The sequence below is a fragment of the Sebastes fasciatus genome, chromosome 14, assembly GCF_043250625.1.
Source record: "Sebastes fasciatus isolate fSebFas1 chromosome 14, fSebFas1.pri, whole genome shotgun sequence".
NCBI lineage: Eukaryota > Metazoa > Chordata > Actinopteri > Perciformes > Sebastidae > Sebastes > Sebastes fasciatus.
This window is the reverse complement of record NC_133808.1, coordinates 28,607,232-28,624,128: the sequence shown is the minus strand read 5'-3', so window position 1 is coordinate 28,624,128 and position 16,897 is coordinate 28,607,232. Positions and strand designations below refer to the sequence as shown.

Genomic DNA, 16,897 nt, shown 5'->3' with positions numbered 1-16,897 from the left:
GGAAGAGACCAGACAATAAGTCAGAAGAGACCATGGCAGACCTGAAAAGAGTAAGAGACTAGAAGAGACCAGACAAGAGACCACAAGAGAACTGAAGAGACCAGAGGAGAGTAGAAGAGGCTATATGAGAATAGATTGAAGAAACCAGGCAATAGACCATAACCCGGGCGTCCGGGGGCAGTTGTGGACTGTTGCAGACAAGAACATGTTAAACATGTAGCAACTTAAACGGCGTGGCGTTTATTTTGTATGCATGTAACAAGCAGAAATTGTGTTGCTGGACATTCGTAGGAAAACAACTTTCCGTAAGATATCATAAGAACCGCTGCATGAGGATATGTTGAATTAATTAATACCTTTAGAGACGTGTAAATGACATTAAATGAGTTTTACAGTTACCTGTGAAAATTTAAAATGGCACAGATGGTACCCAAATGTGCCCAAAATGGCAAATTTTAAAGATTCCGCATATCATGCCTTTACTAAAAACCTCTCCAACGTTGCTCTGCTTCACTTTATTAGCGTTACAGCCTGTGCACAGGTACTGTCCAGATGTTGTAATATGGTTTGGGGCTGCAACTGCATCATCCCAAAGGGATATTCATACTAAAAGTGTAGCAATAAAAAGTGTATTATTCAAATAGATCTTGTAGTTGCAGAGATTCGTTTTGGGGATGTCATTTTCGAGCAAGGGGCCTGAGCCAGAGGCCTAAGGTTTGGTAGAGCAGAAGAGACCAAAAGATACCAGATAATGAACCAGAAGAGACCATGGCAGACCTGGAGAGACTGGAATAGAGTAGAAGAAACCATGCTAGAGACCTGAATAGATCGAAGAAACATACAAGAGACCAGAAGCAGCTGCTGTCTGACTGTGGAGTGGTTTGGTTGTGTTCCCCTGATGATAACTGCATCCAAAAAAACAGTGTGTTAATGTGTTGTTAGTGTGTCCATGTCGTCCAACGGAGCCGCTCTTGTGGTTGTAAACAAACCCTCATGACAACAGCGGACCGTCTGATTGGTCAGCTGGCTAATTGACTGTTAATTGGTTCTTCATAATCAGCACCAAAGCTGAAGAGACAATTAAAGACGACTACGTGGGCGGCTGGAGGAGTCTGTGTGTGTGTGTGCGTTGTGTTTCAGTAATATATTCAGAGTCTTTGTTCGTTAAAAGGCTTTTGAGGCAACAAGTAGAACAACATGGGCAGAGCTGAGTGATGTATTTACATCCGACAGAAGCTACAAAACACGCTCTGTTATTTATTCATATTCATTTTAGTTTCAGGATATAAAATGAATCTGCTTTTTATGTTAAATGTGTCTGTTCTTTCCACTTTAACTAGTTGAAAATTGTCTTAAAATTGCATCTATTTTTGTGACGTCACAAAATCCTGCAGCTACGTCCGGGTGTTAAACTGAGATTTAAGGTTTAGAAACTTTCCTCCCTCAGCAGATAAATGTGAAAACAAACTCTGTGCATGCATACAATCGTTCGGCACAGTGAAGCTCAAACATCCAACTGAAGGAACAATAAGCCAAACTGTAGAGTGTACTGTAACGTTTGACTGTAGGGGGACTTTATTAAGCTGAATGTTCTTATAACTTTAATGGAAAAACATTCAAAATAGTTTCATTTTATAGCACAACAAATGATGCAAGTGTCTAAACTTTGACCCATTTCATTTAATTTTTCCAGGATGTCTTATTAGATACTTTACTTTTTATATTTTATTATTATTTTGAGTACAATATTTGTCCTCACATGATATCCACTTCTGCAACAAAACTACCTCTTGGCTAAATATCACCTGTCCCACAGTAAGCTTTTATAAGACAGATACAGAGAGGTAGAAAGTGACTGTCTGACCTGTCACTGTCTGAACTGCAGACTCCTCACGTGGCGTCACCGTCACCACCGCCATCCTGCTGTCCAGAGCGGAGCAGAAGGAGCCCATCATCAGCAGAGACCACAGGAGGAGGAAGGAGGCTGCACACAGACGGAGGACTCTGTATCTTTCACATATTGGAGAGACATCTTCTTCTTCTTCTTCTTCCTCCTGCTTTCATCCACATGCTGCTCAGCACAGCTCTCTGAGGGCTGCTGCCTCTCTCTCTCCTCCTCCTTCTCTCTTCAGACTCAGAAGTGTTAAGAGGTCTCTTTCCCTTTTAAGCAGGAGGTTGCAGCCTTGAAAGGAGGGTCATTGAGTGTGTGTGTGTGTGTGTGTGTACTGTAGCGGGCAGGATTTTACACCAGTTACACCGGGGCACATATGCTGTTTACAGTCATAATGGGAGCAGATTTACTTTTGAAATCCGTGGTAATTTTTGAAACATTGATTTGAGGTAAACAAAAGCAGCCTCTCAATTCAAGTCAGCTTAACCCTCAGAGACCCGGCCGACTTTACCGTCATTCAGAGGCTGTAGCAGGATCAGTTTTAGAGCTGTAGTGAAGGAGATATGATACCTGATATATGATATGAATCTAGAAAACCATTGGTACCAACCATGTCATGCTCGCTTTTTCGGGAAGGAGGCTAAATAACGCTCCAAAGTTGGGCTAAATTTTGGTGAGGAAAAACTGCCATGGCCATTTTCAAAGGGTTCCCTTGACCTTTGACCTCAAGATATGTGAATGAAAATGGGTTCTATGGGTACCCACGAGTCAGACATGTCCACTTTATGATAATCACATAGGGGCAAATGCAGTTTTTTGAATGTATACTGGGGTCCATAAACAGTCTTAGAATTGCATAAATTGCTGAGACTCTTGTGGATCCAATGAGTCCAACTGTATTCATGTGAGATGATGTTAGTCTCCATAGTAGCCATTTCATTGTAGTGAGACCATTTTATGAAACTTGACCTCCCTGTATAAAATGACCTGTGGTGACCTCTAGGATAATCACAGCCTCATGAAACTTTACAGCCACAAACTAGAGACCTAGAGCATTCAGAGGATGGATGGCTTTCCTAGCTAGATTGACAATAAGGGGCTTTCTGAGCAGTTTACACAACAGAAGTGCTCGCCATCTAATCATGCTGTGATTCCAAATCACAGCTTGGCTTTTTCTATGGTGTTCCTCAAGGTCTTGGTGTCTTAATGTGGTATTTTGGAGGGATCATTGATCATTCTTATCAATTCTCAAGTGGTAAAAAATGGTTGAATTTAGCACCAAATTTGTGTAACAAATGGTATCAACCCAAAAATTGCTGCAACAACTTATGAGACATAATAGAGCATGGGGATGACCATCATATACTTCTATCATAATGTTCTAAACCGATGTTCTCAAATTAATCTTCAGGTTCTCAGCTTTCAGATGATGTACACCACTTCTATGTGACATTAACTGTTGATCTGCTATCTCCCCCTAAAGATCCCCTGTACCCCCATAAAAAAAGACAAAAACGACTAAATGCCTAACTTTAAGCCTTAACATAATTTAATCTGTCGGTACTGCAGGTCTCGTGATAAGCAAATCACTTTTTTCCCCAAACACACAATCTACTGAAGGCTCACAGCTCACAGATATATAGTGTTATATTTTAAAAAGGTTCAGTAATTTCTTAAAACAGCTGGTAACTGTAGTTTTTATCAAACAGAAGGAAAAAGTGCATTTGTTGTTTTCAGCAGCAGATTAAATCATACCAATATCAGACTGGATAAACAGACTTTAATAGGATCAACTCATTGTTGGATCTGGATTTATTGACCCTAACAAATATATGGATAGTTACCAGCCTTATCTTTTATTTAAAGATGGTTTCATACTTAAAGTAATAACAGTGAGCAGTTACAGCAAACATTTCTACTTCTGTCATCAAAGTTTTTATTCATTTTTATTCATGTTTAGAAATAAAACATTCTGGGATGTCAAATGCAGGATGAATTTCCTTCCAACCTACAAAGATAAAAATCTAATCACAGACAAGACTATGAGAATGTCAACGCCAAAACACAAAGAAGACATTATCAATAATAACACGCAAACAAGAAAATAATGTATTTTTGTCTCCAAACCTAGATAAATAGAACCACATCTAATAGATACCGCTGGAGGGAAGAGAGAAAATATGTATTCAACATCACATTGTCATATCATCTGTTCTGATTATTCTGGATTCTGGAAGAAAAAGATCCAACACTGTAAAAATCCCAATTATTACTAATTCCAGTTCTTGGAACAACATGAAATATTCTTTAATTAAAATCAAACTTATATGTTGTTAAACTGTCTAAGATCCCCGAGCGTTTTCTCTTCACTCCTTCAGTGTTTGGATCCGTTCATCGTCGGCGTTTTGTAGCTCCTCAGTTGTTCCAGGAAGCCGGGGTTGGGGGACGAGGCGGCCCGAGCCGATTTGACCGACGAGAGGGCGGCGTCGAAGGACTGGCCTTCGCATGACATCAGGTAGCCAATGACCACCGCCGGTGCCCGTGACACGCCGGCATTGCAGTGGACCAACACCGCACCTTTCTGAGGGAGAAACAGAAGGAAATGTTGATATTAAAGCTGACATAAATTGATTTCATTCACTTGGGGGTAGAAGAACACAGATATATCTAACAGTTGCCTATTAACTAGGGCTGTCAATCAATTAAAATATTGAATCGCTATTAATCACATGATTGTCCATGATTAATCATGATTAATCGCAAATTAATCACACGTTTTTTTATCTGTTTACTTCTACAGTCTGAAATATCAGCTTCAGCAATGTCTCTGTCTAGGTAACGTGATTTCATAAAGAGCCCTGAAACCCTCGTGCACTCACACACTTACGGTGATGTCACAGGTGAATTCAGTTTAAGTCTGTGACTGTTCGGTGTTCAGGGCTCAGGGATCGGGGGGGGATACTGGAACTGGGCCAGTGAGAGGAAACAGGAATTGCAGTGACGCTCTCTGAACATTAGAGGGCTCCACAGACCAACAGAACAGAGTTGAGCTTCACACCACAACGAGCTCCATCACTGATGAGCTGTTTAGTTAATAGACGGCTTGTTTGTTTGTGTCCATTAACGTCTCCATTACAACCTCTCTTTTCCTTCTCATGGAAGGTTTACACCACAGCGGTGTCCCAGTTTTCAAGCTTCAGGACCAAAGTGGTATCAACCTTCTCATCTGACTACCGAGAGGACGGAAAACAAGAGCTTTATACTCGAGATGTCACGGTCTGGCTCATCAAGACAGACTGTTAACTGATTCATTATTGGGCTAATTTTGTGTTTTTTCTTTTCACCAAAAACAAACCAAAAAAACCTGACCCAAAACTCTTGTGAATATTGATGATAATATGTGTAGAAACCTGAATATTCGGGTAAAACCAGACCAGAATATTGTGTTAAACTTTGGACAAAAACTCAAAGATTAGGGAAAGCACCAGAGGTGGGACCAAGTTGTTGTTTTGCAAGTCACAAGTAAGTCTCAAGTCTTTGCACTCAAGTCCCAAGTCAAGACTGACAAGTCCTAAACTTTGAGTTCCGAGTCTTAAACAAGTCATAATGTGCTCTTCAACAAATGTAATGCCATTTGTGTCTCCGTCTGTAATTTTTGACGTTTTGCGTAATGCAATTAATTTTTTGCTGACCACCGCAGGGTTTTTGTACGTGTACAAAATTATCTTCGATATCTTTTTCCAACTGCCGCTCAGTAACGTGACGTTACTTCTTCATGGTTTTCTCCTGCAACTTGACTGGATGCTGTCGGATCGGTTCAAACGAAGTGGATCTGGGGAATTAAGTATTGACTTCCTGGGAAATGAATCGCGTTGACAGTAGTTGATCCAGGAAATTAATTGACTTTTTAAATAACATACTTTTTAATCTTTGGGCTTGGGGGAAAGGTATCAAGTATTTAAGTCAAAATGTCTCAAGTCCATTTGAGTGTTAAAGTCCAAGTTGAGTTGCAAGTATTTTTTAATTTTGTCAAGTTGAGTCTAAAGTCATCAAATTTGTGACTTGAGTCCACACCTCTGGTAAGCACCAAAACAAAACAAAAATGAGTAAAAACTTGTGAAAATGTGGGTACAAATAGGTACACATTTGAAAATTAGATCTGGTTAGGAGCTGGCCCAAAAAGTCTGGTACAGACGTGAAAAATTCAGTTTAAATGTTGAGTAAAATTCAACTAAAAAATTGTGGTAGTGTAGCCAAAAATTTGGAAAAAAAAACAAATACTTGGATCGCACATTTGTCCTGAATGTCCAGGTTTCAGCCCACATTTTTGGCTTTAAAGGACCCAAAACTGGAGAGATGTTTAAGGTTAGGATAGGTCATCAAACAGCGAGTTTTACATGAGTTTTTGTAATTTGTGGGTTACCTTCTAGACGCAACCATTTTGCTTCAAACTGTGGTACAGGGCCTTAAAACGCATTCAGCATACTCCACCAGTTTATGTATCTGTACTGCAGTCATGAACTCAGTCACACGATGCAGTCGTTGTCATGACAGCGTCAATATGCGAGGGGCCATTACCAGCCAGATGGCCTGCTGGGTAATCGGACCCTGCATTTCAATGTAAAAGCATCAGTTTGATTATCAGGGCTGGAATTACCACATACACACACATAGAAACATATCATAATGAACACACACACACTTCCTGTAATCATACACCCCTAATGACTGCCTAATGACTCGCTGTGTGTGTGTGTGTGCGGTGTCATGTTAAGGTGAGCCGCAGGCTTCGCCGCTAAAAGCTTGTATGACACTGAGATCTGATCTGTGTGCAGTTTAATAAAACATGAACAAAACTAAACATCTATTATTCAAAACAGGAGAGAGGAGAGGAGAGGAGATGTTGAAACATGTGTCACATGTCAAGCCTCATTTTCAGACCCTTACATTTGTCGTCTTCTTCCCATAATCCCTTTGGCCTTATGGGATTGTTTCCTGTCGCCGGACTTGATCCGGTGGTTTGGTTTCACCTGAGCTGCAGCAGCTCTCACCTCCCTCATCTGTTTAGTTTCCAGTATCTTTAAATTTCCTCTTTCTTCTTATTTTTGTTAGCAGAAATAATGAAGCCGGTCAGTTTGTCTTTTTCAGAAACAGAGCGAGACATCCCTCACTGTGTTTGAAGAGGATTTGCGTTCTGTTTTATGTTAACAGGAAGCTGAAAAGACGTCACTTGCTAAATGTCAGTTTTGATAAGTGATTTCAAATAATATTTTCAAGGAAAAACACCAAAACACTCTAATCTGAGTTTCTCAGATGTGCCTGTTTTACATCACTCTTGGGGGTTTTAGGACTGTCGCTGAATTAATAAATGAATTCATAATAAACTGATTAATATATAATGTGCAGTAATGAGAGTGTGATGTGTTACCTCGTTGCGAGCCTGCTGGATGAAGTCACAGCAGTCCTGGATGTGAAGCAGCACGTCAGCGTCGGGATGATCCAGAATACTGACGGTCTTATAGATGAACAGGTCAGGAAACACGTTCTCCACCCCGAAGGCCACGTTCAGGATGTGAGACACCTGAAGAGGAAGAGGAGGAGAAGGAGGAGGAGGAGGAGGAGGAGGAGGAGGAGGAGGAGGAGGAGGAGGAGGAGGAGGAGGAGGAGGAGGAGGAGGAGGAGACTTTATCTGGATAATCCCAGAGTGAAGATGATGTACAGCCATAAAATCACATCATTTATTTAAAGGCTTTTGACATCGTCACTATGTCTCAGACGTCTACATTATGGTTGTTTTAATGGAGACCTCTGCCCACCTGAACGACATGAAAATGACTAAATCTCTTCTTCTTCACACCCTTTTTTAGTTGGCAAATAGCAAATCTGCATCACGGCCAACATCTGATCAGGTGTGAGACAAACAGCCGGCTGAACAAATCCTTATTTCATGCATCAGAGTCCCTTTCAACCTTTAAGAAAAAGCTAAAGACCCAGCTCTTTCATGCACATCTGCACACCTAATGACATTGATGCTATTGATGATGTTGATGATGATGATGATATTGAGGATGTTGTTGATGATGACAAGAAAAAAATCTTCTTCTATCCACCCTGTGCATCGCCTGTCGGCACCTGTGTCCGATCGGACTTGAAGCTGTTGTTGGCACTTACTCACGTTGTTCCTTCCTATCCAGATCCTTTGTTTGTGTTGTACAAACTCTCAGATGTGGACAAAAGCGTCTGCTAAATGAAATTGTAGAATTGTGGAGTTGTAAATCAGGGTTAATGACAACAGCTCTGCTGTGTATTTGGATATTGATATTTAAATTGAACTATAACGGAGAAAGTTGGAGATAACTAAAGGTCGTCTTCTTAACTTTACTCCTGATTCTTTTTTTTTATCCACTTATTTGTTTGGCTCTTTTAATCTACATTAAACACCTAAACCAGGGATGGAGGCTGTAAATAAGCTTAGATGTCCTACAGCACTGGTGTCAAACATACAGCCCAAGGGACAGAGGGACCAATCCATCCCACTGGTTGACTTAGCAAAAGTGTGAAAATTGCAGAAAAGTTATGAATTTGAATTTTCAATAAAATGCACTGCTATTCCTATTTGTGGACTGGGGGTCCCGCTGTCCTAATAAGAGTAGCAGGCCGCATGCTGGATACACTATTATAGGTCCCACGTGCTTACGTACAGGCTACTGTTCATGCCGGAGCCGCCGGTGGAAAATGAAAAGTGGACACAGAGTGTCGGGTTTTTCTATTCATCACAGAGGTGAATGGGAGGCCAGTGTGCTCGGTGTGTTCACATCACCTTTCAGTGCTCAAAGAACATAGCCTAATATTTGGCGCCACTATCAGACTCATCAAAATACACAAACTGGCATAGACAAACTGAGAACAGAGAAGAAACATGAATGAATGAATTGTTGGCAGGTTTGAGAAAGCATCAGTCTGTTTTTTGTCGTAGCCAAGAGATCAGCGAGACGTCTCCGGCTGTTCATCCGTTTTGTAAATGGGATTGTTTATTAATTGTGAATGTTTTCAGATTGTACTTCTTTACTACAAGAAAGGGAAAAATTTGATAGTGTTGTTATTTATAGGTTATTATTACACAGCTTTCTTGAATAATCACAGCTTTCTACGGTCTGCTATTTCTTTATAGCAGACCGTTGCTATGTATAACAGACCGTTGCTATGTATAACAGACCGTTGCTATGGGCGCAGCTCTGATGTCAAACTCTGGCGGACCATTTTGGTCTCAAATTATTGATTTCTTAAGTAAGTAGTCGTGTATTAAGTGGGATAATGTACAGCTATCAGGTCACTGTTGTGAAAGAAACCCAGACAGGGCGATGCCGATGCGAAGCGAAGGGGTCTCTCATCGCCCATTGAAAAATTTGAAGGTGTTGTCATTTACAGGTTATTATGCAATGGTTTTGGTCCGGCCCACTTGAGATCAAATTGGGCTCTATGTGTGCTCCATGAACTAAAATGAGTTTGACACCCCTGTTACAGTACGTAACATGACTTCTGCTGCGTTGCTCATCCTTATGTAAACATATTTATCTGTATGGTTCCATGTTCAATAAATAAAACAAATTGTGTCTGATATGTAGAAGTAAAAAATAATAATAATCTCACCTTGTGTTTTTTCAGAGTGCCAAAGTCATGTGCAGCATCTTGAGAACCTACACCCACACACACACACACACACACACACAGAGAGAGAGAGAGAGTTGGTTATAGTTCAGGGTTTGTCTTTGTTTGGGACCAGACGCTGTCCAGGGTGCTGAACCACGTTAACCTGAACCTGAGTCTGCTGCAGGTCACGGGGTCATGTATGGTCCACCTGTGAACCACTGAGCCCTGCTGGGTCACCTCGCCCCCTGTCCTCCCCCACGGCCGGGCTCATGTTACCTCTACTCTGTTATCAGTGTTGGTGGACTGAAGGTGACTCCCAGGACAGGGCACGGGGGGGGAGGGAGTGGACCCATTTATTGACCGGAGCAGTGAGTCATGCCTCTCTTATTTTATTTCCTAAAGACAAATCCAGGTTGTAGTTTGAAGCAGACAAACCACCCTCACTGCAGTGGCACCTCACTTGTAAAACTCTTTATTTGTTCATTTATTAAACGCCTTTGCCAAGAAATGTGTCCGGCACATCCTGTAGAACCGGTTATGAAAATATAGTCATCAAGATATGTCATCATAATAAAGGTTATAATTAACAAAAATGTTCAGCAAGATTGAGTCCAGCTTTAACAGGCGGCTTGATGTCTGTTCTGTTCTGTTCTGTTATCAGCTGCTCCAGCAGTTAAAAGCCAATATGTCTGTTCCACAAAATCAATTTTACTTTCATGCCAACGCATGGTCGAAACAGAATCTGTAAATTAATGTTATTTTTTCCCAAAGCCTCTGTCACATAACCAGTTTCAGACTGGTGTTTTGAGGCTGATCTTAACTTAAACTTTATTAGATTTATCATATACATACATGAAATTTGACCGCTGCATTTGAACCCATCCTTAGGAGCAGTGGGCTGCTGTGAAGCGCCCGGGGAGCAATTTTGGGGTTCAGTGTCTCGCTCAAGGACACTTCAACATGCAGACAGTAGGAGCCGGGGATCGAACCGTTCTACCACTAAAACCCACTGAGCAACAGCCGCCCCAATATATATTTACACAGACTGTCCTCATCTGCCGGAAGGTATGTATGCCGACCACGATTAACCCAAACGTCTTTCACTGTCAGTGTAAATCTGCTCAGTTCCACTTGTAAATCAGCCGCCGGATTCTCTTTTATTTTTTATAGACGAGCATCTTCTTTACACTGAGGACATTAAATGTCAAGCTGTCACAAACAGGAGGGGCAGGACAGGAGTTATCTGTGGTGCAAAGTGAGTCATCCACTAAAAAGGTCTATGAGTTTGTTATTAACATTCTGGTATGGATATTCATCTTTTGGTTCGTTCATACTGATGTAATTAGGGTTTTAAAGTAGAGACGGCCTCGACCAAAGAAATTCTTAGTCGACTAACACTCATACGATTTTGTGGACTCATCGATTAGTTGATTTAATCGAATGGGAAAACTGAGTTTCTCGACAAAGAATCATGCAAGAGCACCACTTTAAATCTTGTGTTTACCAGAGATGTGCTCATAAGTTTCTTGGAAATAGATAGAGTTTTTCACTCAGTTGGTTAACTAGTTGGTTAAGAGACAGACACTGATTTGTTTCCTGTTGTTGATGATTTTTGGGACAATTGCAATTATTATTGAGACATCATGACTAACTAGACTGAGTGCAATCCAGTCTGGACGAGTTTAACTGGAACTGGGACATCACAGAAACATCAAACTTCATCCAAACTTGTATTTTCCACCTGTTTCTCCACCTTTTCCACACAAACTGAATCAAAAATGACTGAAGGTGGAGTTTTGGATGGCTTTGGGGGGTTCCCTAGTGACAGAACTCTATTCGTGGTCAACATGGGTTGTCAGTGGTTTACTGTGTTGTTCAGTCGGTCATCATGTGTCACGTCCACTCACCCAGCAGCAGGTAGGGCATGACGATGCCGACCTGCAGGTCCCAAGATGTGTCAGGGACATATCCCAGCATCTTCTCTGGGGGGACGGGGTCTTCGACCACAGTGATCGTAGAACCCTTCCAGGTCTCGATGATGCGGCGGCCGCTCAGTGACGTCACGCGGGTGCACTGCTTCCTCAGCCGCGTTCGAGAGAAACTCTGGATCTCCTCGGTCAAGGACTGCATGACTGGACCAGGCTGGAATGAACCAGACGGAACTAGACCAGGCTGGAATGAACTTGAAACATAAATGAAAGGTAGTTGGATGATACTGTATAAGGAAATAAGTAAAGAAAACTTGCGCGAGACTCGCTACCTGACGATCTAATCCAGGCCTTAACCATCTCGCGAAAGTTTCACAACTTGTGGGTTACCATCTAGATACGATCCTTTGCCACGTAATATCAGGTTGCATCTGTAAGGTAACCCACAAGTTGCGAAAACGTGCACCATTGGAGGTCGATGCCTAACCTTAACCATTGGAGGTCAATGCCTAACCTTAACCATTCGTGGTCAATGCCTAACCTTAACCATTGGAGGTCAATGCCTAACCTTAAAGGTTTGTGGTCAATGTCTAACCTTAACCATTCGTGGTCAATGCCTAACCTTAACCATTCGTGTTCAATGCCTAACCTTAACCATTGGAGGTAAATGCCTAACCTTAACCATTCGTGGTCAATGCCTAACCTTAACCATTCGTGGTCAATGCCTAACCTTAACCATTTGTGGTCAATGCCTAACCTTAACCATTGGAGGTCAATGCCTAACCTTAACCATTTGTGGTCAATGCCTAACCTTAACCATTGGAGGTCAATGCCTAACCTTAACCATTGGAGGTCAATGCCTAACCTTAACCATTCGTGGTCAATGCCTAACCTTAACCATTGGAGGTCAATGCCTAACCTTAACCATTCGTGGTCAATGCCTAACCTTAACCATTCGTGGTCAATGCCTAACCTTAACCATTCGTGGTCAATGCCTAACCTTAATCATTTGTGGACAATGCCTAACCTTAACCATTGGAGGTCAATGCCTAACCTTAACCATTTGTGGTCAATGCCTAACCTTAACCATTGGAGGTCAATGCCTAACCTTAACCATTGGAGGTCAATGCTTAAAATTAACTATTTGAGGTCAAGGCCTAACCTAAACCAACCACCAGAGTTTTGCAACTTGTGGGTTACCTTCTAGACACCAAATACCTGCACAACTAAAGAACAGCTTTAGTGCAGCCTCAGCTGTACTTTGTGTTTAGTGCTGATTAGCTAATGATAGCATGCTAACATGCTAAACTAAGATGGTGAACATGGTAAACACAGCTAGAACAATACTATAAAGAGAGAAATAAGTCTATAAATGTGATATACTGTATGTATAATGTATTGTATGTGATTAAAACCTGTTTCTTCAGACGTTCAGCGTTGGTCCGGCTTGGTTCTGAGTGGCACTGGTTCAGCTGATAGTCCAGTTCAAACACCAGAAACCAGAGCAGAGTGGAATATCCAGTTCAGTTTCCAGAAAAGAAACACTCTTCTAGCCTCATAATTTTCTGTTCCAGAGAAAAAACACTTTGGTTCAGTAAGACGTCCAGTCTAGTCCAGGTTCCTATACTGCTGACTAAACCTGGTCCACATTAGACCAGGTCCAGAACAAATCCAGTCTTACTAGCTGTAGTCCTGTAGTCCGTCTCAGTTGAACTGTGAACTGGACAGACTCTGCTGGAGGTGAGACTGAACTGCTGCTGTGTAACATGAAACCTGCTGTCTGTCTGTCTGTCTGTCTGTCACTATAGTGCTCTATAACAGTGACACATCTACCGAGTAATAACACCGACACCAAACTCAATTCAATTCAAATGTATTTTATAGATATGAAAAATAAACCACATGGCATGTTTTGTTTCCAGTTTCTTTGATCTCATTTGGGAAATAAAAAGCTCACAAACACATCCAACAAAACTATTAAGAATACATGAAACATATTTTCAATATGACAACATTATAAAGTATTAATAATAATAACATCAGGATAAAAAGGATAAAATATAAATGGGATATTGGTGGAGGGTGTTGTTTCCTGTAGGGTCCACAAGAGGGAGCCACATTCCTGCTTTTATGAGCTGCTAAAGACAAAGTCAGTAGAAACTGTAGAAGTTAATAAATACACTTACTCAACTAAATTTAGTTTCAGTTAAGACATTTAGCAAATGAATTTAATAAAAACTATTACTTTAATTGTGTATACACAAACACATTTTGAAAACACGTTACAGAGCAGTGTAATGTTCATCAAACATCTTTCCAAAGTGAGTATTTTTGTGTTACTTTCACACCTAACCTGTTTGGTTTGGTTCAGTCATTTTCCCATGTGAAAGCTCAGGGGTCTCATTTATAACCGTTGCGTATGCACAAAACGGGGCCTGAAAGAGGCGTACGCACAGTTTTATAATTCAGAATATCATGGCATTTGTACATTTCCTCATTTGTACGTATGCAAACATTTAGTGTGGATCCCACGCAATGTTTTATACACTCACCGGCCATTTTATTAGGTACAAGGTGTACCTAATAAAATGGCCGGTGCTAGATCTTCTGCTGCTGTAGCCCATCTGCTTCAAGGTTGGACGTGTTGTGCGTTCAGAGATGGTATTCTGCATACCTTGGTTGTAACGAGTGGTTATTTGAGTTACTGTTGCCTTTCTATCATCTCGAACCACTCTGCCCATTCTCCTCTGACCTCTGACATCAACAAGGCATTTTCGTCCACACAACTGCCGCTCACTGGATATTTTCTCTTTTTCGGACCATTCTCTGTAAACCCTAGAGATGGTTGTGCGTGAAAATCCCAGTAGATCAGCAGTTTTTTTTAAATACTCAGACCAGCCCATCTGGCACCAACAACCATGCCACGTTCAAAGTCACTTAAATCCCCTTTATCCCCATTCTGATGCTCGGTTTGAACTTCAGCAAGTCGTCTTCACCACGTCTAGATGCCTAAATGCATTGAGTTGCTGCCATGTGATTGGCTGATTAGCTATTTGTGTTAACAAGCAATTGAACAGGTGTGCCTAATAAAGTGGCCGGTGAGTGTATATGAGACCCCTGGTGAAGACTACACAATCAGGCCGAGACCGCCGGCAAAGAGGGTCTCAGTCCGCATCCAAGTTGACTCTGTTGAGGTTTGTTTGTGGTGTGAAAGCAAAGCAGACCGACCACAAGATTTTATTTTAAGTTTTTTGTATGAATTCAAAAGCAGAACTAGTATTAACTCCATCTGCTGATTGTGAACTGTTCAGGAAGTGATCATTATTGCAGCAGTCCAGAGACTCCAGCCGGTACTAACATAACACACCTGAATCTGTCAGCAGTTGAGTTGCATTGTGGGTACTGTATGCATCGGGTTTTGACAGTTGACGCGATGCTAAATCGTTGAGGTACTCTTTTAATGTCCCGATGAACTCCAGCAGCACCCTCAGGACAAACTGCACTTTTTTAGCTCCGCTGTGAAGCTCTGTAGCAAACTCAGTAATTATTGTAGATTACTTTCAGATCTTTGCAATACTGAGTGTGTGTGTGTGTGTGTGTGTGTGTGTGTGTGTGTGTGTGTGTGTGTGTGTGTGTGTGTGTGTGTGTGTGTGTGTGTGTGTGTGTGTGTGTGTGGACAGCTGCAGTCTTATTTATGTTGGAAAAGATTCTGTTAGTTTCCAAGAATATTTCCACATACAGAGAGAGAGAGAGAGAGAGAAAGAGTTTTCTGGCTGAAATCGGATCTTTTCATTCCCCAAAACACGCACACAAGAACACACGCACACACACACACACACATGAACACACGCACACACACACACACACACACACATACACACACACACACACACAGAAAGAGAGAGAGAGGTCAGGTTTCTATAGAAGTTTGATTTGCATCTCAGAAAAAGTAGAGGGGAAAGGCAAGGAAACAAGGAGAAAAGAGAAGAGGAGAGGAAAGGAAAGGAAAGAAGGAGGAAAGAGGAGACGAGAAGAAAGGAAACGAGGAGAAAAGAGATGAGGAGAGGAAACAAGGAGAAAAGAGGAGAGGAGAGGAAAGGAAACATGGAGAAACAAGGAGATGAGAAGAAAGGAAACAAGGAGAAAAGAGAAGAGGAGAGGAGAAGAGAAAAGAGGAGAGAAGAGAAAACAAGGAGAAAGGAGAAGTGGAGAGGAAAGGAAACAAGGGGAAAAGAGAAGAGGAAACAAAGACAAAAGAGAAGAGGAGAGGAAAGGAAACATAGAGAAAAGAGGAGAAAAGAGAAGAGGAAAGGAGATAAGAGGAGAAGGTTTTTGGTTGCATTGGAATGTGTGTTCACTGCGTGAGTGCATGTGCTTGCGTGCGTGCGTGCGTGCGTAGGTGCGTCCGTGCGTGCGTGCGTAGGTGCGTCCGTGCGTGCGTGCGTGCGTGCTTTTCACTGATAAGATTTTCCTGCCAACTGTGAGCAGCTTTTACGTCAGAAACACAAATACACTCGCAGAGATGAAATCATGAGAACGGAGAGAACAAAAAAACAAAAGAAGGAGAGAAAGAAAGAGAGAGAGAGAGAGAGAGAGAGAGAGGAGGAAAGGAGGAAGGAGGGAAGGAAGGAAGGATGGAAGGGAAAGTGCTGACTCAGTTCTCTACATGTTGATCCATGAGTCAGAAAACCCTCAGAGACCGTGTGCGTGTGTGTGTGTGTGTGTGTTGGCTGTAACTCAACCCCTCAACATGGGAAGCTCCTCCAACATCTGACAACCATTACTGCTATCACACACACACACACACACACGCACACACACACACGCACACACACACACACACACACACACACACACACAGTTTGCAGCGTCATATTCAGCTTTAATGGACCAATAACATAGCTGTTAATGCAACAAGCCTGCCGGGGTCAAAGGTCAACACCGGCTGGTGTCAACCAGTAAAACAGTGACATCATCATCATCATCAGTCAGTTCACTGGTCAACAGTTGTTTAAGTAGTTAATTAATTAGATGATGTTGATACTCCATCAGTGTTACACTTAATTAAAGGGTCAGGGGTTGACACGGTAACAGGACAGTAGGTATTCCTGCAGGGCATGCTGGGAGATGTAGTCTTCTTCACAAGCAGCCAACTGGGCTTCAGTCTGCAGCAGTGGTGGAGGAAGCACTTCTATCCTGCACTTTAGTACCAACATATTAAGGTTAAGAATACTCCAGCATGTAAACTACTGAAGTAAAAGTACAGAAGTATTATTGGCTAAATGTACTCAAAGTATCAATAATAAAAGTACTGGTGTGCAGTCCGGTGACTGATATCTGATTCTATGTGACATTATTAGATTGTAACCGAGGGGTCAGGCCCCTCTGAAGGAGAAAGAAGCAAAGTTTTCCACAACAAAATACATCT

The 16,897-nt window shown here is 41.8% G+C and overlaps 1 protein-coding gene across 1 annotated transcript; it reads right to left on the bottom strand.

Annotated features, from left to right (window-relative positions):
• Positions 1-3,692: 3,692 nt before the first annotated feature.
• Positions 3,693-11,721, bottom strand: LOC141782244 (dual specificity protein phosphatase 19-like). Its single transcript, XM_074658361.1, has 4 exons — positions 11,449-11,721; positions 9,542-9,588; positions 7,320-7,472; positions 3,693-4,472 (listed from the first exon to the last, which is right to left on the bottom strand). Exons 1-4 carry the CDS (start codon positions 11,669-11,671, stop codon positions 4,266-4,268), a joined length of 630 nt encoding a protein of 209 aa, XP_074514462.1. The 5' UTR covers positions 11,672-11,721; the 3' UTR covers positions 3,693-4,265.
• Positions 11,722-16,897: the final 5,176 nt, after the last annotated feature.

Coding starts and splice junctions, on each gene's coding strand:
- LOC141782244 (XM_074658361.1), bottom strand. CDS start 11,671: ATGCAGTCCTTGACCGAGGAGATCCAGAGTTTCTCTCGAACGCGGCTG. Junction 7,473..9,541: donor GCACTCTGAAAAAACACAAG/GTGAGATTATTA, acceptor CTTCCTCTTCAG/GTGTCTCACATCCTGAACGT. Junction 4,473..7,319: donor TCCAGCAGGCTCGCAACGAG/GTAACACATCAC, acceptor TTTCTCCCTCAG/AAAGGTGCGGTGTTGGTCCA.